Source organism: Trachinotus anak, unplaced genomic scaffold, assembly GCF_046630095.1.
Source record: "Trachinotus anak isolate AG129_WGS33_773 ecotype Australia unplaced genomic scaffold, CSIRO_AGI_Tana_v1 ptg000032l, whole genome shotgun sequence".
NCBI classification, from domain to species: Eukaryota; Metazoa; Chordata; class Actinopteri; order Carangiformes; family Carangidae; genus Trachinotus; species Trachinotus anak.
Genome location: NW_027273883.1, coordinates 11,092,901 through 11,112,993, shown reverse-complemented (window position 1 = coordinate 11,112,993; position 20,093 = coordinate 11,092,901). Strand labels below are relative to the sequence as shown.

Genomic DNA, 20,093 nt, shown 5'->3' with positions numbered 1-20,093 from the left:
ATCACTTTTCTGAATCGCTGACCATGATGGAGCAGAATAAATCATGAGCTCAAAGGATTGATTTTAACACCACACAGATACGTATGGGATTAGTCACAATCAAAGCAACAGCTTAATGATGTTTCTGTTCAATTTTTTTACATCTAACTAAACTGCCTTTAAATATTCCTGTAACAGATTTTGTGAAAAGATACAGTTCCTAAGGTTTGGGATATAGATGCATAAACAATAGTTCAAGACAAAAAAAGTGATTTTTTTTTTTTCACAATCCCTTCCCATAAAACCATTTTGAGAGGCAGCCAATATAAACATGAGAAAACAGTCTTAACAATAACACCTTTCATACAAGTTATTGGAAGAGGTTGCCAGAGCTCCGAATCAACCTACTTAATGAAAATATCAGAAAGGTAATTTCTTTAATTGGTAACAAATTGAAGATCAGTTACCAATGTTCACTTTGAAGGATGCATATTTTACAAATCTCAGTATTTTCCAACACCTCTGCCCTTGTTTTAACCTTCGAAGTTGAGGTCACAGTTCTCAATGAGCATCACAGTGAAAGTGGTGGAGAATGGGACATGATACAAAAAAGATAAAAGAAAGACAAATGGAACCCAGTGATGGATGAGAGGGATAATATGGATTCAGTGGATTAAGAAGAAAGACAGTGGATGGCTTGGTAGGAGATAAAAGGACAGAGGTTAAAGACCCTCCAACTGCCTCCACCCTCCCTGTCTCTCTCTTTCTTTCTCTCTGCCACACACACACACACACGGCTTGCATGACTCTCGTCGATCATTTCTGAGCCAGATTGTTGACGGCAAATTTCCTCTGCAGCTCTCCAGAGAAATTCCACATGGATTTACAGAGGAAGAGTTCAGATTAAGATTTTATAAAAAAGAATATGTGTATGTACTGTGAGAGGATCTTTGCTACAAAGAGCAGCTGAGAGATCACCAGAGGGGACTGAGCAGCAGCGAGAGGAGGGTGAGTGGAGATGTTTTAGTGTGAGTGTCGTTTGTTTTCCCGCAGGTATGTGTTTGCATATGTGCATCTTGGATGGAGAGCGAGTAGGGAAGAGAAGTATTAAAAAAACATAGCTTTTAAAGAAGGATCCACTTTGAATTAATCCTGTTAAACTCAGGTAACCTCCGTTATTTTTGCCTCTCTGCTGTCTTGATTTGGTGGTTGACCTTTTCGTCAGTCATGAGATTCATCTGACCGCCTGCTGGGGTCATCAGATGATACATGTAAAAGTCCTGCAGGGAAAAATGATTGAGTAGAGATTCATTGTTGTTTCCCAGCATCAGCAACAAGCCTTTTTTGTTCTACTTACTCCATTATCTTAAATAAAAGGATACAGGATACTTTAACTAACTTTAACTGTTTTGTTTATATAAACTGACACCTCTCTAATTCACACCTCTACTATCCCGTGACGATCAAACACTTTCCCTGGGATAACCCTGAAACCATGCGCTAAAAAGCTAAATAATATTTGAAGAAATGTCAGATTTTCCCAAAAATCTTAGAAAGATGAAACAACTTCTCAGACAGCCAGGCGGGGCGAGATGATCTTACATGATCTGTTTTGATCGGTTGTGTAAGTGATTATGTTTTGTCAGAAGAAACCTTTGTCAAAGACACTTACTGATACTGAACCAAGGAGAGATTCTCTGAAGCTGGATGTTTCTGCTCTACTGTTATTGTTGTGTGCACATGAAGAGCAGAGGAGTGATTAAAACTGTTTTCATGTCTTCAGTGGCTCTTTGAGGCTGGAGAACCAGACTCTCCTCACTGTATGCCACTGTGAGTCAGCGCGCCACATCCATGGGGGAGAATGGGTCGCACAGGGGCTCCTGGTTTGTCCCCTCGTCCATCCAGCCGCTGTTCCTCTCCCAGCTGTCCCCCTCTGCAGACATGGCCGTCGCTGTTTTCCTTAGCTTCACGGGTAAACATGCTTTAAGACACTGTCGGAGGACGCTTCGATCATTATGTCATTGTCAGGTTCAGTTTTGAGAGAAGAGGTGATCCACTCTTGATCATGGTTGCAAACAAATGTTGGTATTAATTGGTATAGTTGGAAATTAATTAACTTCCCATTCCAGGCCAAATATAACGTGATTCCAACAAGTCAGAGAGCATTAACACAAAGTTCAGCCACAGAAATGTAGAGTCTAGTATCTGAATGAGTCTTTCTGTTATTATTAATTACCATTTGTATCTTTTTATTATTGATATACTACAGCTCTAATGAAGTGCGGGAACAACAATAATCAGAGGACGTTCCACTGTCAGACAGAATGGACACAATGTTTCACTGAAACTTCTTAAAGGGGGTAATAGGTTTCAAGTGTATATTGGCCCATGTAGGTGCAGTTGGCTGTTTTTCCAGCATATTAAAATGGAAAACGCATGTGCCACAATTGTATGCCACTCTATTCAGTACAACTTTGTATGTCCTCCAGTGCAAATATGCATACAAATGTGGGGCGGTGCAAAAGAGTCATAGAGTAAAATGTGACAGACAAAGCTGAGGATGTTCAGAGGTGGGAGGACAGAGTCCTGAAAAGTGTTCAGGATTTTATTTAATTTTTTTAATTTAAAAGTTTTCTTTTTGTGCAGTAGTTTCATTAACAGCACAGTTGTGCAGGTACAAAACACTTCACATCGAGCTGAACAACAGAGAAACACACTTTCTGCTCTGCACTGTCAGTCCTGTTCATTTATTTCCATGTTGGGCTTTGGGTTGATGAAAGGTTCAGGTGGACCTTGAGTGTGGGATGTAGGGGAAAACAGGTGAATAGCTGTGCACTGGTCCAGTTATTGTAATGAGATGAATAAAAATTACATCTGTTCTTTCCCTCACTTTTACGACAGTTCCTGTTTTTCCTTTTTCCCTCACTTGAAAAGCTGATTTCTCTTGTTGTCTGTTGCTGTTCCCTGTTAACTCTGTTTTCCAGGTGTCACATCAGTCCTGGGTAATGGCATGGTGCTGTTAGTCTACTGTAGGAAAAAAAAGAAGCTCAGACCTCCAGAGCTCATGACCATAAATCTGGCTCTCTGTGATTTTGGCTTCAGCCTCTTGGGAGCACCATTTTTCATCACTTCCAGGTAAGGAATACTTTAGTTTCAACCAGTGTAGGGGCCGAGGCATAAAGTCAGAGTGCTGACTCTGTATGTGACAACATACAGACACACACACACACAACAGACCAGCAGCCATTTGTCAGAGACAGAAGGTGACGATCCATTAATCGGGGGACTAAAAGCTTTCTCTCCCTCTGTCAGCCTGTGTCATGCCTGGGTGTTTGGGGAGACAGGGTGCCTTTGGTACGGCATACAGGGCTTTGTGTTTGGCATTGGCTCTCTGCTCACCACCTGTCTCATCTCTCTGGACCGCTGCCTAAAGATCTGCTGCTTAAGATACGGCAAGTCTGAGATCTTCTTCTAACACCGACTTAAAACGTATCACTTACACACTCAAATTTCATGTGTTCCTGCTTCATGCTTTCAAGGTTACAGAGATTTTTACACAAACCTTAGACTGCTTCCATGACATAGTCCTGCAGAGGAAGTTGCTTTTATTATACAAATGTATTGATTTAAGGATGTCTGCTTACATAACACTAAAAGGGCAAATATGTCTGATGTTGCTTCAAGAAAACTGTTAAGTGAAATGTCAAGACGTCCCTCGAGGTTAACTGTACATCATGCTCACACATGCACTCACTGCTTGGATAGTCACAACAAAAGTTCATTAAGTGGCTTGCACGCGTCTTGCTTCTCTAGGTCAATGGATCGAGAGGCGCCATGTGTCTCTGTCCATAGCTCTGGTGTGGGTTTACACATTATTCTGGGCTTCTCTGCCTGCCTTTGGCTTCGGGAGCTACGGACCAGAACCTTATGGGACCAGCTGCACCATTGACTGGTAATCCTTGGTTTAATTTACTGTGCTGCTCGGTGCCCTATTGTTTACATGCATAATATTCTGCAGAAATCTGTGTTGTGTGTGTTTGTTTCCTGATATGTATTTGTCATACGTTTGCAGAAAAAACATGTGAGCGATAACCAGTCTGCCTGTATCACTATTTCAAGGTGGAGAATGAGGTTGTCTTCAAAAGACAGACTCTACATCTTCCTCATCCTGACATTGTGCTTGGGATTTCCCATGCTCACCATCATCACTTCGTATTTGGCCATCCTGCTGACGGTAAACACAGCTGTGGCTTCATGTCCCTCAAAGACCTACGGGCTGTGTCTGTATTCTGTTGTTACTTTGTTTAACATATTAGACACAAACATCAATGCTCAAAAGTTTTAGAACATCTACTTTTTTCCAGTTGTTATTGGAATTTATGTCTTCTTCTAAAGTTTTGGGTCATTTTCTTGCTGTACGAAGAACCCCTGACCAACCAGTCTGTCTTCCTTGGTTACTTGCCCTTTTCTTGCTATCAAAAGCAATTTAGAGTACTACCTTCTGCAGTGTAATGTAGTCACACAGTAACACATTTATACAGACAGGTGGTGTGTAAGTCATAAACACAAGTTGGGGCACCTGTAGGAATTGAAAACCTTCACGGCTTTATTCACTTCCATTTCTGCAGAGAAATGGTAAGTTGTTAACCCATCACTTCATCTCTGAAAATTTTACAACAGAAGGTTAGAGGAGCAAGCTGGCTCGACCCCCTCACTGGCAGGATTAAATCTGGATGGGAAAAGTGAAAGAGCAGCACTTACCCAACACTCATCAACACTAGTGTGGAGCTGCTCAGTGACCAGCAGACTGTGGTTGTACTGGGCAGCTTCCAGGTGTGTATGTATGTAACAGTGTAAATGCGATCAGGGTGTTCTTGTAAAAGAGAGGGTGCCTCTCAGTGAAACCACCCTGAATAAATGATGGTTAAAAAATTACAAATCTTAAATTGAGATGATTTTTCAGTTTTTAGTAACCCAACCTTTTACTATTTACCTCTGCACAAGTGCAAGGTTATTCACTATTATTCACTAAAAAGTAGAAATTGGGACTGTTCTAAAATGTCACCGTGTGTAGAATCTGAAAACTGCAACTCTGGCTCCTCCCGGTGATGATAACAAAAAAGACACCGTGGACCTGAAGTCCCCAGATATACTGTGTGTCAGCTGATTTGTGGTCATTTGCTTAATCATAATTTTTTGGGAGTAATATGCACCACATCAATCATATCCAATGATATGACCCAGGACTTTAAAAGTCCTATAGTTATTTCAAATAAATGGAAAACTGCTGCCTGCTGGAAAACAGTAATCCTGCAGCACTGGTCATCAAAGTCATCAAAAATCAAAACAAACTGCCTTTTTCTGCATGATTAAAAATTATATAGTCCATTGGGACCTTTACTTGTATCATATTCCATGTGAAGGTCCCATGAAACATGGTTCATATTCCTAAATAAATGTGCTTCTGTGTTCAGGTCTACAGATCGAATCGCACCTTGGCATCCATGCCGTCCTCCTCTGTCAGTCACACCAGCAAAGACCTCAGACTTGCAAAGGTAGGATAATAGTGAGGATAGTTTTCTCATTTCTTGATACACATCCTGAAGCAAACAATGAACTATTTGTTTATTGCAGATGGCTGCAGTGGTGTGCAGCACCTTCCTCCTGGCCTGGATGCCCTACGCCACTGTGTCTCTGATCTCTGCCCTCATTCCCAGAGATGATAAAGAGGCGGAAAGCACTGCACAGACTGTGGTAGAGGAGTCCAGTGCCACGGCCTCACACTCTCCCAAGATCCTGGACGTCCCCTCACTGCTCAACTGGACAGCCACAGAATATTATAGAATAGTACATTACATCCCTGAGGAGAAATGGGGTCATGTAGCCAACACTAATCCCAACTCAGGCCTGAATGGCAGCACATTCAGCTCCACACTTGGCAAAGAAGCTGAGTCAATAACCAGGAGCCCACAGCCGCCCTCCTGCCTGCCACCTGTGGTCACTTTGATCCCTGCTATGTTCGCTAAGTCCCACTGCATGATCAATCCTTTAATTTACCAGATCATGAACAGGGAGTTCAGGGATGACGTCTATGTGATGGTGTTTGGTCGAGAGAAGGCAGAGAGGAGGCGAGTGGAGAGGAGGAAGGAGAGCTTATGCGAAAGTAAGAATCATTATTAAACTTAAAGTTTCAGAAGTTTAGGTTTTCCTAGTGTTGAGTCTGTTGCACGTATTTGTCCTTTCTTCTCTTTTCAGGGAGCATTAGCCTCTCCTATTTCCAGGGCTTGAGGAGGAAGAGAAGCTACTCTGTGTCCTCGTCTGTGGAAAGGAGAAACAAAGGTCTGAAGAGCCAGGGGAGCGGTAGTGGACAAAGAACATGCTCCAGGGTTGATTCAGTGGGGACTGATGTGCTGGACCTTGCCTCCTTGGACACACGGAAGAAGACGAGAAGAGATCTAACAGGGTCCACATCTAGCACTGTCTGATAGATAGATAGATAGATAGATAGATAGATAGATAGAGTTTCCTTTATTTTCATGTTGTCTTGTTATTTATATATAAGCCATTAAGCAACAATCAGCCACATAAATGAAATAATAAATGACAACCTTAAATTGAGTACTGTGCGTGTATGTCATGTTTGTCAGATGATCAGTAGCTCTGTTTCTGCCATCAAATATGCACTCAGGAAGAAGTGACACCTTAAATTGTAAATACAGTTGCCAGTTTTTATAGTGGTGCCTTCAAAAAAAAACATACATGGTTACAGATTTGACATTTTAGAAATTAATGAAATGATTTGAGGTGTATAAATTTGTCCTTATACCAAACTTTATTCTGCAGGTTTGAGTTACACCCCAGGAACACTGGCCTCAACTGGAGTTCAGGCGACACCTACAGGACACAGAGGCCAGGTTTAGGTTGGTTTAGGTTCAGACTAAACCACTGGTACAGCTTTAGCTGCAGCTTCTGAGGACGCAGCAGTGATCATGTGACTTTGACAGACAGCACAGGTTTAAACTTCTAAACCTTAAACTGAAGGTCAGCTAATAACAGAACAACAGCCCAGTGTAGTATAATACAAGAACCCTGCAATAAATCCTCCTTCCACTGATATGCAGGGGCTGGAGACATAATGACCCCAAACCAGTTCACCTAAGGAAAAGTGGGGCTTTCTGGGCTCAGAAAGCGTAACCCACCCCTGGATCCAGTGGTCCAGTTTGTAAAAGGGTATTTCAAGATTTTATTTGCAAATTTGTTTATCATACACCTTTGTCGCCCGCTTTCTCCCATCCTTCACATCTGCATCATTTCTTGTGCAAAACCAAGGAAAACAACATGGCACTGATCCAGACTGATGCAGGCTAGTCCACGGAAGACAAACAGTTAACGGATCCGCGCTCCTCTAATCGCGTCTTTACGGTAGCCGTGCTCTTCCAATCCCGCAGCACTTTCTCCTGCCTGCGGTCACATCTTGTTGCCAGAGCCCCGGTGACGCGGTGACACTGGATTTCTTTGTTATTCATTCACGCTCTGCGTCTTTTTCTCCGCTTAATTGCGTTTTATTTTAGCAGGACATCTCGCTGGGGCGCAGGGCCAGTGTTGCCGCTTCCTCGCAGTCCATCAGGAGTCGCCTCTGGATGTTTTGCTGCGGACCATCAGAGAGCACTGATCCATCCAGCCGACGTTAAGACCTCAGCTTTAAGGATAAGATTCTTATTTAGAGGCGATTACATAAGCAGGCGACTACTGGCGTTTTGCGCGCACGTCTTTCTGGCCTTAGACAGCTACTTATTATTTATCCAGTCATTGTATTCTGTTGGAGCAAGAAAATTCCCGTCCGTGTTCATGCCAGATCTGCAGCGCTTTAGTTTTCCATACCATAGCATGAATCCTTTGTTGTTGGCCAACGCGCATCTCCAACAGCATCCACAGCAGAGCCAAACGCCCGGACACCCGGATTCTCCCTCAGGCCTCCTGCCCGACGCCGTTTTCGGTGGAACAGACCCAGCGTCCTTTCTGCTAGGTGAGCAGGCTGGCCCGGGGCCTGACCAGCCGGGGCCTGACTTCACCGCACCCTCACAGACCTCACCTTACCTCCACAGCAGCCACTATCAGCACCGCGCCGTGCCGCATCCCCCCGCAGCCATGGCTCTCAGAAACGACTTGGGATCCAACATCAGCGTCCTTAAAACCCTCAACCTGAGGTTCAGATGCTTTTTGGCCAAAGTGCACGAATTAGAGCGCAGAAATAAGATTTTAGAGAAGCAGCTGCAACAGGCGCTGGATGCCAACAAGGGCTGTCAAGGGGGATGCTGTGACAACAGGGCGCATACCCAGGAAGCAGGTGTGCAGACCGGGTTTGTTGGTACGATACCGCTCAGGCCGGGCTCCCTCCCCTTCCATAACACCAACAACTCAGCCAGGAGGCCTACAACACTGTTTCCACCACCGCTCACATCAGCTCTCCCACCTGCAGCTGCTGAAAACACCATTTCAACCCAGACTAATACCAGTAACCCAGCCATCACCATCAGTCAGTCCTCTCCCGGCGTGGACTCCCCTGGCTCTAAAACTGCCCCCAACACCAGTGCAGGCCCAGGCAGCTCCACCAACCCTCCTCCACGATTCCTTCCGGGCACCATCTGGTCCTACAACCACACCCGCAAGTTTGGCCCCGGTGCGGAGCGTCTGACCAGCCCGGGAGTGTCCTGGGTGCACCCAGACGGAGTGGGGGTCCAGATCGACACCATCACCCCTGAGATAAGAGCCCTGTATAATGTCCTGGCCAAAGTGAAGAGGGAGAGAGATGAGTATAAACGCAGGTAACTGGAATAAAACATGTTTTTATTACACTTATAACAGGCCTACAGGGCCAGTGAGCATGGGACTGTTGTTCTCCTAATGATCTACTTTGGAGGAGGAGTGAGCAGAGCTGTAAAGCAGCTGCAGACCAGCTGTCTCCAACAGGAGCAGAGTCAGCACAAAGCCTCTCCATCCATCACCTCCAGCCTGACCCTGCATCCACTTCATGTCTGACCACAGAGGCAGGTGCTGCTGCTAGAAATACACCCAAAAATTAACACGTCACAGACTAAATATAAAGAAGAATGAAGGTCAGAGCTTGGCAGGGACGTGTCAGGATCAGTCTGCTGCACAACTGTTCACTTCAGAGCTCATGAAGCTCCCTAGAGGGTTGACTCACCCATGGGTGGCTTAGTTTACAGGAATATTAGGGAAAATCCATCCTGACATAGAACTCATGATGACTGTACAGGAGATTTTTCAATTTGTGACACTGAATGAGTTTCTTCAGATGAAAGAAATGAATAATGATGTCACCTATAAACAAATCCTGGAGGTTTTCCATATAGGCCAATGTGAATAATGAAACAAACACTATGATGCTTTAACAGCACCCATAGTGATTCGCAGCTGAAAACCCCGCATTAAAGAAAACCAATCTGGAGATAGAGCTCCAAGTATTTTATTATTACTGATGGACTGTTTTAATAGTTTTTTTAAAGCAAAAACATCAAACAGTCACTGCTCCCATTTTCTGAAATGTGACATTTCTACTGTTGTTCTGAAAAAAGCGATTTGGGCATTTTCCGACATTTTATAGACAAAAACATCAAGAAAATAAATTTGCAGATTAACCTATGGTGAAAATAATTGCTAGCTGCAGCCCTAGGATCATGTGACATCTCCAACTAAATTTCTCTGAGCCCACAATCACCTGATGACAGAAGATATATATTCGTATGCATACAGTTACGGTATATATGTAATAGTTGTGGATTATGTATTTTGTGTCCTGAGTCAGTAACAGTAGGCCTCATGTCCCAGCACGTTCAACACTGAGTTCCCTCATATTATATCCAAATGAGCAGCCATGCGTTCTTCACAGAGGAGATGATGACCACAGTGAAGTGGGCTCTTTGTGAATCAGGGAGAGTGGGTGACATCAGACACATATTTAGTTTGTATGTAGAGATGTGAGAGAGGATGTCTTCGGGCTCCATCTTGCAGAAAGTTGTCGCTGTTTTACTACTTGTGCACCCATGTTTTTGACATCTACCTTCCACCTGTCTTCTTTTATTCAAGGACAAGTTTCTTCACCACCACCTCCCACCCCACCCCTGCCACTGCCCCTCCCTCTGCCCACCATGCTCTCTATCTCACATTCTGCTTCTCATGTAAACCAGACACAATCCCACACAGTGAACTCTTCCTCTGCCTCTCTCATGCTCTCTGTCTCTCTTCTCCCCCTCTGCACACCCCCCCTCTCTACGCTCCACACCATATCTGCAATGCAGCATGCACTGCAAGCTGTAACTGCTGGGTGGATGGGGGCTTGGCTTGCAGAAGAAGCACTTTCTGCACGCTCTCACCTTACTGATCAAACAAGCCTCCTCTACGGCACCAACAACTCCTGTTTCATGACTCAGTTTCTTTCAGATTTAGTATTCCCTATAGGTCTCCATGTGCCGCAGCATTCTGCATTTCAAAGAGCATTTATAGAAGAGGCTGCAGTCTCTGCAGCGTGCGGATTTCCCCAGGGCACATGTGATATGTGAAGTGACAGAATCTGAGATCACATACAGGGCTCTGTGCTCAGGCTTTTAAAGGTATTAAAGTTCAAATTCATGGGCCAATCATCTTAGCAATATCATAGTGGCACATAATTCATCAAACAGGCAATTCGTCAGTGAATCAGCAGATCAATCATACAAAGTCACTCACAGTTTTCCTATTTACAGGTCCCATTTACAGACTGCTGTCACATGCAGCTTGTGTCTGGATTTCGTCCTGATATGATTTCACTTCACCACATTCACATTTTTTTGTCAGTTCTCTCATCACTCAGCCAGATTGAAATCTAGCTGCTATTTTTCATGTAAATCCAGCACCTGATAAGAAGCGTGTATTCAAAACGCTGTGCACCCAGACACCAGTGCAAGCTCCCATGCGCTTGCCTAACCTTTAAGAGCAACTCGGGTTTCGGGGCCCTGCTCAAGCACACTCAGACATGTGGACAGGAGGAGCAGGGGACCATGTGCTGGATGTACTAGTTGGTTAACATCTGGCCAGATTAATCAAATTCTCTGCTTTTTCTCACTGTGTCTTTGGGGAGGGGGTCTTTTTACATCTGCCTTTCCTAAGAAGGCAGAGAAGATGCATCATGATTGACCAGGTGTTCATGAGGCCAAATACCCAGTCACCTGCCTCATGCTTATCAAGCTAATAGTGTATATATGTAATGTGTTTTTTGTCTGTTAGTTCTTTGCCTACGTTAATGGTATACTTCATCTCTTTTAGATGGGAAGAAGAATACACTATGAGGATGGATCTGCAACAGAAGATTGCAGACCTGCAAGAGGTGACAGTCTATATGTTTTTATGTAGCAGTGCAGCGTGTGGGGAAGTTCTTACCTCGGATTTGACAGCAAAACATCAAACACTAATGCACATTTACCGTTGCTGGGAATCTTTACCTGACCCCATTTTGCTGGCACCACCACATCAACAGGAGACCACAAGCAACAATAGACCGTTTGAGACTGAGGGGGGCCTGTATGCATGTTTGCAATTAGCGGTTACGTGTGTGTCCTTTATGGCCTTCTTTGTATCTGCAGGACCTGCAGGAGAGTGAAGGCTGTCAGGATGAACTGGCTCTCAGAGTTCAGCACCTGAAGGCCGAGCTGGTTCTCTTCAAAGGTCTCATGAGCAATGTGAGCACTGAACGGCCCAAACACTCATAAACCTTCATACATACTTTCAGCCAGCAGCAGTAATCAGCTGTCCCAACGGATGCACTGTAGCATACATTCCTCCAAAGAAACAAAATCCATTTATTAGCAGCTATTAATCTCCAGCTGTAGACATGATGGCTTATTAGAGAAAAAGCAACACATGATCTTTATTAAGGGATAATAAAGTATTACTAAATTAGTTACTAACCATTAATAAAGTTAGTATTTGCACATTATTAAAGGTGCATTAAGTGTTTCCTGCTTCCCTGCATCTTCTCTGCAGAACTTGTCAGAGCTGGACAGTAAGATCCAGGAGAAAGCCATGAAGGTGGACATGGACATCTGCCGCAGGATCGATATCACCGCTCGTCTGTGTGACGTAGCTCAGCAGAGGAACTGTGAAGATGTGATCCAGATGTACCAGGTACCAGGACTAAAACCGACCACTTCATGTTCTCATCTCTGCTTATTTATTTTCATGTGCTCATCAAGTCCACTGAATCCATTGCAGTGAAAGTCTGTCCTTTTTATTGATAATGATGAATCCTGAATACGTCCCCATAGGTTCCTAACAACCAATCATCCTTAAACTGCCGCCGGAAACAAACTCCTCTGTCATTTAATGGGAGCGAGTGTGACGAACCCGTCAGCACCTCTGAAAGTGATGGAGGGGTGGTCAAAGACGAGGACCACTGTGGCTCATCGGCCAATCAGATCAATGAGGAGATGCAGAGGATGCTGAACCAACTGTGAGTGGTCTGACTTCGAAATGTGATGAGCTTAGCAGAGGTGTCCTTCAGTCCTGCACTTCCATCAATTACTGTCTGCGCGTTTGTACTTTTATCCTAGGCGTGAATGTGAGTTTGAGGATGACTGTGACAGCCTGGCCTGGGAAGAGACTGAAGAAACGCTGCTTCTTTGGGAAGACTTCCCAGGATGCACTCTGCCTCCTGACCCCACCCACCCACCAGGAGAGGTAGGCTGTGGCTACATAAGTAATTTCAGTGTGATTTCTCTGGTACTCGCTCTGATTGGGATGATTAGCCTTATCTATACTATAGATGGACACAGTAAAGAAAAAGTAGTGCAATTCAAAAGTGCCTTGTAACATAAACTAACCTTGGCAGAATCAACACCTCTTGACATTATCAAAGAGGTGTTGATTTAACATTTTTGCATGTGTGAGGATGTATTGGATTGCATGACTTCATTTTACAGTTGCTCCTTTATTATATCTACCCCCATGTACGTTACATTTACATTAGCATTCATTCAGCAAACGTTCTTTTCCAAAGAGACTTACAATTATTTAGATTTTTCTTTACTTTCGGGCACAGTTGGCTCATTGAAAAAAATACCAAACCAAGTGTAACCTTGTTTGTTTTTTCGGTTTTTATTTTAATAAATCATTTAATGCCTGGCCTTCAGATGCAGTGACTGTCTTATTATTAGTCAGTTCTCTTTTTACTGTAATTCACTGACAAGGAACACTGAGAAAGTTCAAATTTGTGGGTGTTCAGTTTCTGCTGTTTCTCAGTTGTCATCCTACTGACAGCTGCATGTGTGTTGATGTTGTTGGTTCATGAGTGGAGTTGATGTGCAGAGCAACAGGTTGATTTGTTTGTGGATACAGCTTTGTCTCAGGTCTGGTTCCCTCACAGTCCAGTCCCCTGACCTTCACTGCTCTGATGGGACGGGGCCATTTCAGGGCAAAACACTGCACGCGCACACACACACACACACACACTCAGACAGATGCGATGTCCGGCCTATATTGGTGTACAGTGTGTTTGTTTCCAAGAAATGCATGTAGGTATTTGTTTTCATTCAGCGGCTGTGTGTTTGTTTGAACAGTCTGCTGCCTCTTCAGAGGGAGGAGCTGCATTAGTCAGTGAAATTTGAGCTGATGGGAGCAGAAAGCCAGCTGTGTGCTTTAACAGCAGCGTCATTTTCTTTGTGCCTGTTTGATGATTAGCACACAAACACATTCTTTTTGCTGCCACGTGTTAGTATATTTTATCACACATGATTTCCATCCAAACGTAATCCAACCACAAATAACAACATACTGAAAATCTCTCTCTGCTCTCTCTCTCCAGGAGGAAACTCTGGAAAAGGTGATTAACGACACAGAATGTCTGTTTAAGTCCCGAGAGAAGGAATACCAAGAGACAATTGACCAGATTGAGGTCAGACTGCTATTTAATATTTTTGCACTTTCAAATATGTCAAGTTCATCTTATTCTGATATCCTTTGCTCTGTATGTTCAGATTACCGTGCGATGGCTTTGTGCATGTCTGTGCATGTGTATAAAGTTTGCGTGTTTGCAGCAAGATGATTTACAAGTTCTGTTTTTGATCTTTCTGTAATACATCATGTAGCTTCAGTTACTTTTAGGAGTGTTTTCAGCCATTTGCATTTAATTCAGTTACAAGTTCTTCTTTTCTTCTCTCACATGTGTTGGGAGAGATTTAATCACTTGGTATATTTCTAACTGCACGCAGCTGGAACTGGCCACGGCAAAGAGTGACATGAACCGACACCTGCACGAGTACATGGAGATGTGCTCAATGAAGAGAGGCCTGGACGTTCAGATGGAGACCTGCAGGAGACTCATCACACAGAGTGGAGACAGGTAACACACACACACACACACACTTCTCAGTATCTCTCACTTCCTTCTTTTGGCAACTCTTTATTTTACAGGCCCTATAGTTTCCTAGGGTAACACTTTAAGTCCTCATACAGATTCATATGTGGTATACAAACATTAAATAAATTGTCTATAGTTTCAAAGAGATGTTTTAATTACTATTCATGCACAGTATTTGTCAGCAATTATACTAATTATTTTAGCTAGCCTCCACCAATGGGTGTCCACTGTAGGGGACAGAGTTGTACAAATACATTAATTAGTTGCTTACAGTGTGTCATTAACCATTATTATTTGTTTATATGCTGTTTATAAATTTTGTGTTGCATTTCCTAGAAAGAACTATGTGACTTGGTGCTGATTATACTGTCGCTGAAATAGAGGCACAGTTTTGAAAAGTATTAGTTGTGTTAAGTTCATTAGCAGTTATTGATTTTCAGAGAAATCCCCTTCACAGAATTGTGTCATTTAATATCGAAAACTTCACTTTTCATACAGGATGAGTTGTATGCTTGCTTGTGGACAGATTTTATTATGTTCTACTGACCTGCTATACACTGAATAACTTGGTCTTTTGTCAATAACCAATTGAAAATGTAACAACTGAACACTTTCTCTATCTCCTTGTGATTAATAGTAAGAAACCTTCCTCAGAATTTACAATATAAAATCAAACAAACTCATGCGTAATTATGGGACCTGTAAAATAAAGTGTTATTTTCTTTGCTTTGTCCAGTACCACTTGAAAAAAGAAGTTATATTTTTGCATCTCCCCCATTTTCCAACATGCGTCCCTGTACCTGTCTCTCATAGTAACTCTGCAGCACCTGTGTCCTCTGACGAGAGTGACCAGAGAGAAAATGACAAGTCTTCAACGTCTCCGCCGTCTTCCTCAAGTGCTGGGAGATCTTGACACCTCCTCATCCCGGCAGCAACGGAGGCTGCGGGCATGTGATCCCTGCTGCATCCAGCTCTACAGTACCACAACAATGCAATATACACCGGTAACTTTGGCAACACCATGTTTACATTTGAACCTCCTCATTTACTGACTCATATCATTTATTCTTGCGCTGTCCATGCAAACCAGCTTTGGTGTGAGGAGACTCTGAGCACTGAAGCTGTGATTGTGTAGCAGAGCTGGATGACGCTTGAAGATTGTGAATTTACTGTGAGGCAGTGAGGCAGTGCAGTGCTGCAGGTTGCAGAAAAGCAGAGCATGACTTATTTCACTCCACACTCACCGACAAGCACTTGTTAACCTGGGCATCTTTATCTTACAATAATCTAGCACCTCTAAATAACCGTATATCACACAGTAACTCTGTGCTCAGCTTTAGAGCCTACTCCACAAAATATGCAGTCCTGGAATTTACATTCTCTCTACAAACCAACACAAAAGCAGGAGGCAGATTCATTTCAATCCAACACTGCAGTGGTGGTAGTTTGACCCGGCACTGACACATGAAAACGTGCACTGATGAGCATCAAATATGAGTTTGGTATTGATAATGATGAGTCTTTAAACTGTGATACGATGTCACAATTCAGCATTTTACTGCCTTGCAGCTGCAGATATGCTTGCTTTGTATCTGTGCAGTGCTAACAGATTAAACTACGGGCAAAGTGAAACTAAAGTCATCATTAAGTGATAACATCTGTGCTTTATTTAGAAACGCCTAAAGTGGAAAAATTATGAAGAATAACCACAACATAAGCTGTGTGTAAACTGGAGCAGCAGAGCTGTGTCTCAGCATAGCAACATAGTATTGTTGGGTACGATATTGAACAAGTTTTGATCTTGTCAGTTTAATGACATGATTGTTCTGTGGTCCCATTGAGGAACAGTTTGACCTTTGTTTGTGGTCTGTTACTGATGTACTTTGCATATCCTGGCTGACCTAGAGCTAAATGTTGCATTAAATCTTTGGATGAATAGCCAGAAATAGCTCATCATGTCACAATGTTTCCACCACAGTTAAAACTAGAATGGCATTCAGAGAGCGCAGACCTTCACCAAGGCCAGTGTCATCAACATACATCAGACTTCAGAGAATAAAATTCAAATTCATGCCCAAAAAATTTAATGGGTTCTTCCCTGGCAGAAATAACCAGACACAGGTGAAAACATAACCTCCTTGGCGGAGGTAAGAAATTTCAGCAGCACCTACAGCTTTGGCAGTAAGTACTGGCATCATTATGGTGTCAGTCTTAGGAAGAGCAAAGCACACCAACATTGCAACCCTCATCCACAGAGAAATCCATCCTAGAATAAGCACCTACATCAGTGGAAATGAATGAAAATGATCTTGCAACATAACATAGCTGAGCCAGATGAAGCATTTTTAATTAAATGGTGCTGCATGAGAAACCCAGAGTAGCAGTGAAGGATCTTGTCAGTGTAAGAGGGAAGCACATTTGTTTTGTCTGGTGCGATGGAACGTGGCTGATCTGGAGTCAACTTTGCTCTATACTCTCAGACTCAGAAGTAATGTGTGGTGAAGTGCGATGACAGCCAAGTGTCAGGCAGGAGCTGTTAATGATTATAGTTTTATTTACAGAGGTAATGCTTAGTTTAGAGTGAAGGCCCTATATCGTTAGACCAGAGCTGCATGATGAATCATTATAAGGATAGCGAAAGAACAAAAAGATGTTAGCCGGATAGTGCCAAAATTAAATGAACATGGTCATATTGTGAATCAACAGGAAATTGCTGAAAAAAGAAAGACTAAATATAGCTGCCGAAGCTATTTCACCAAGGTGCTTGATGTATATAACTAAACCTATTTTTGAGCCTATAAACATTTGCACATAGAAAGGAAGAGCAAAGCAAAAATGTACTATATGAAACAATCAGCACTATTACTTGTAAAACATGTTTCAAAACATTTCAACACTCTGGAAATAGAAAACTATATTTCTTTTGTTCATATTTCTTCATCTTTTACATATTACAGGTGTGGTCCTAGAATAATAAATTAAGATGAACACATACCTCATTTTTACTTTATTTAATGTTTTTCTGGGCACATTTCAAAATGAAGTTTGAAGTTAACTCAGACTTTGCTACACGAAAATATGTATAAGGATACTGCTGGAAATTGTCACTGTTAGGGGGAACACCCCCATCAATCATCACTGTTATCAGACACTGTTGTCTAAATATAGTCCTGGCTGTAGTTTCTAATGTGTGGTCGAACCAGGTGAAATGTATTTCTTCTGCTTCTACTGCACCTCACACATCAACACTTGTTTATGGTAATAAAATCAGGAGGAGACAGATGTGAAGATTTAAATAAACTCCTGCATGTCTGGCTGGTGGAATCAGCTGAATGCTGATTTCAGTGTTTCACTACAGTTTGAATGCAGGAGGAGGATGTCAGAGATATCTCATGTGAGACATAAAACACACCATTTCCCTTTGTATAGTTTTACTTTCATGCACCGAGTGAGTCTCTATGTATGCATGTGCCAGTGTGTATGTTTTGAGTGTTATGTCTGTACAGTGGGTGTTTTTAAAAAAGACTTTTACTGTGACTAATGTACAACATGAAGAAGTAGAAAACGTAACAAGTCCAATTTGATATCATCTCTATGTTTAACATCAGTAAGTGAAATCTGAGACTATCATTTGACAATTACGCCCCAAAAATGTAAGTATATAAATCAAATGACAATGGAATTCTTTTTTTCCATGGGTACTTTCTTTATGAGTGTATGTGGTTGCCAAGTAAAGTCAATTTAAAAATAACTCAAGTATAAAAAATGAACTACTGAAATGCAAATGCTTTAGCAAAATGACTGTATGATGGCTTTGATATTATATGTATAAAGGAAATATAGCTTTGAATATATACTTGTGTTTAAAGACTGCAAAAAAGGAATGTCCACAGTCACACCTGAAACGCTTTAAACTAAGATACAATGACCTGATTGCTCTGTGTAGCTTTTCAGTGGAATTTACGGCAGTTGAAGTGTTTTTTTTTTCTTGGTCACTTGTTATTTTAGATCATATTTGGTGTCACACAACAATTTGATGATAATCCTGAGTATTGATCGAGTACTCCAGATGTACGACTTTGCAGCTTTAAACATCAAGACAAAGCAATTTTGGCTAAAAAGCTTCACTGCAGAGCTACAGTATGTAATGTGTCAAGAGAGACTGAAAGAATAAAAGATGCAACTGAGCAACAAGATAATGTGTGATTGTTTGTAAAAGACAACATGTGTCCCAATTCAACCTTCTCTGTTGACCTTAAAATTAAAGAGTCGAGTTATACAAATTATAAAACAGTGAGATGAATAGAATTTTGCTTGGTGCTTGGAGCAAAAAAAAAAAAAAACTAGAATTACTGCCTCATGGTTTTATGCTTCCCCCACTCAGACTAGTTTCAGATTCCATCTGTTTTATCCAGAGTCGTATAAAATATTAATCATTTATGTGAAATTTTGTCATAATTGCTGTGTGAAGTATTAAGTAATGGTAAAAACGTGTTTTCTGAAGTCACACTGACCTTGACCTTTGACCTTTGACCACCAAAGTCTAATCAGTTTGTTCTGCTGTTCAAGTGAATGTTTGTGCCAAATTTGAAGGGATTCCCTTGAGGAGCTCTCGAGATATTGAGTTCGCAAGACCAAGATCATGTTTTGTGAGGTCACTGTGACCTTGATCTTTGGCCTTTAGCCACCAAAATCTGATCACTTTCTCCTTGAGTCACTGTGAACGTTTTTACCAAATTTGAAGAAATTCCCTTAATGTGTTATGGAGTTATGGCATTCCCAAGGCCAAAACCACACTTTGTGAGGTCACCTTGAACTTGACCTTTGAAATCCAAAATCTAATCAGTTCATCCTTAAGTCCAAGTGAATGTATGTTCCATATTTGAAGAAGTTTTGTCAAGGTGTTACTGAGGTATCGCGTCCATGAGAATGGCATGGACATCCATACAACCTGAAAACATGTGGCTGTTGTCGGCGCAGAGGCATAAAATTACTGGTGCCCCGGAAGCCTTTACCACATATCAACGCTGCAGCAGCCCAGGTTCGAATCCAGCCCAGGCCCTTTGCTGCATGTCATCCCTCTTTGCCTTTCCTGTCTCTTTCTACTAAGACTGTCAAATTAAAAGCAGAAATCTCATATTTATGGAGAGGCAAGTAAAAAAAAAAAATTGTAATACTTATTTCAGCCACACGAGGCACATTACTACCCCATTGGAAATGGGACTAAAAGCATTCATGTTTTTTTCCAGGTTTTCATTTCTCAGGTACATATATTGTGTGTCAGTAAGTTATGTAACTTTCTGTCATGTCTTAAGGAAATCAGGTGAGAATAAAGAGCTACAAAGCCCACGTGTTTTTTCTTTCATCCCTAAGTCCTGTTTAGACTGGGGAAGTGATAACCTCAGCCTCTTGTGGCTGAAATGAGTATTACAAAAACAAACATACTCCTGAAAAAAAATAAATAACAATTTGTGTAGCAAAACTTTTTTTTTTTTTAATTTCCTTTTCTCCCCCATTAATCACCTCATAACATTACGCTAATACTTAAAGTAGGCTACATCTAGCAGATTATACTTTTTTTTAGCATTAGCAATTAATATTAGTTACATTCACTTAAGTAGAATTTTCAATATAATGGAGTATTTTTTCAATAACTGCGTACTTTTACTTTCAAAAGGATATGAATACTGCTTTTATCAGTGAC

General features: G+C 42.0%; 2 protein-coding genes across 2 annotated transcripts; both read left to right on the top strand.

Moving 5' to 3' along the window:
- Positions 1-922: 922 nt before the first annotated feature.
- opn9 (opsin 9) lies at positions 923-6,594 on the top strand. Its single transcript, XM_071468265.1, has 9 exons — positions 923-987; positions 1,763-1,951; positions 2,964-3,114; positions 3,292-3,431; positions 3,793-3,931; positions 4,099-4,213; positions 5,454-5,534; positions 5,614-6,142; positions 6,235-6,594. The coding sequence occupies exons 2-9, from the start codon at positions 1,831-1,833 to the stop codon at positions 6,462-6,464; spliced, it is 1,506 nt and encodes a 501-aa protein (XP_071324366.1). The 5' UTR covers positions 923-987; positions 1,763-1,830; the 3' UTR covers positions 6,465-6,594.
- Positions 6,595-7,440: 846 nt separating this feature from the next.
- On the top strand, positions 7,441-18,576 carry iffo1b (intermediate filament family orphan 1b). The gene is made up of 9 exons (XM_071468264.1): positions 7,441-8,804; positions 11,302-11,362; positions 11,619-11,714; positions 12,019-12,159; positions 12,300-12,484; positions 12,585-12,711; positions 13,835-13,924; positions 14,241-14,371; positions 15,203-18,576. The coding sequence occupies exons 1-9, from the start codon at positions 7,828-7,830 to the stop codon at positions 15,300-15,302; spliced, it is 1,908 nt and encodes a 635-aa protein (XP_071324365.1). The 5' UTR covers positions 7,441-7,827; the 3' UTR covers positions 15,303-18,576.
- Positions 18,577-20,093: the final 1,517 nt, after the last annotated feature.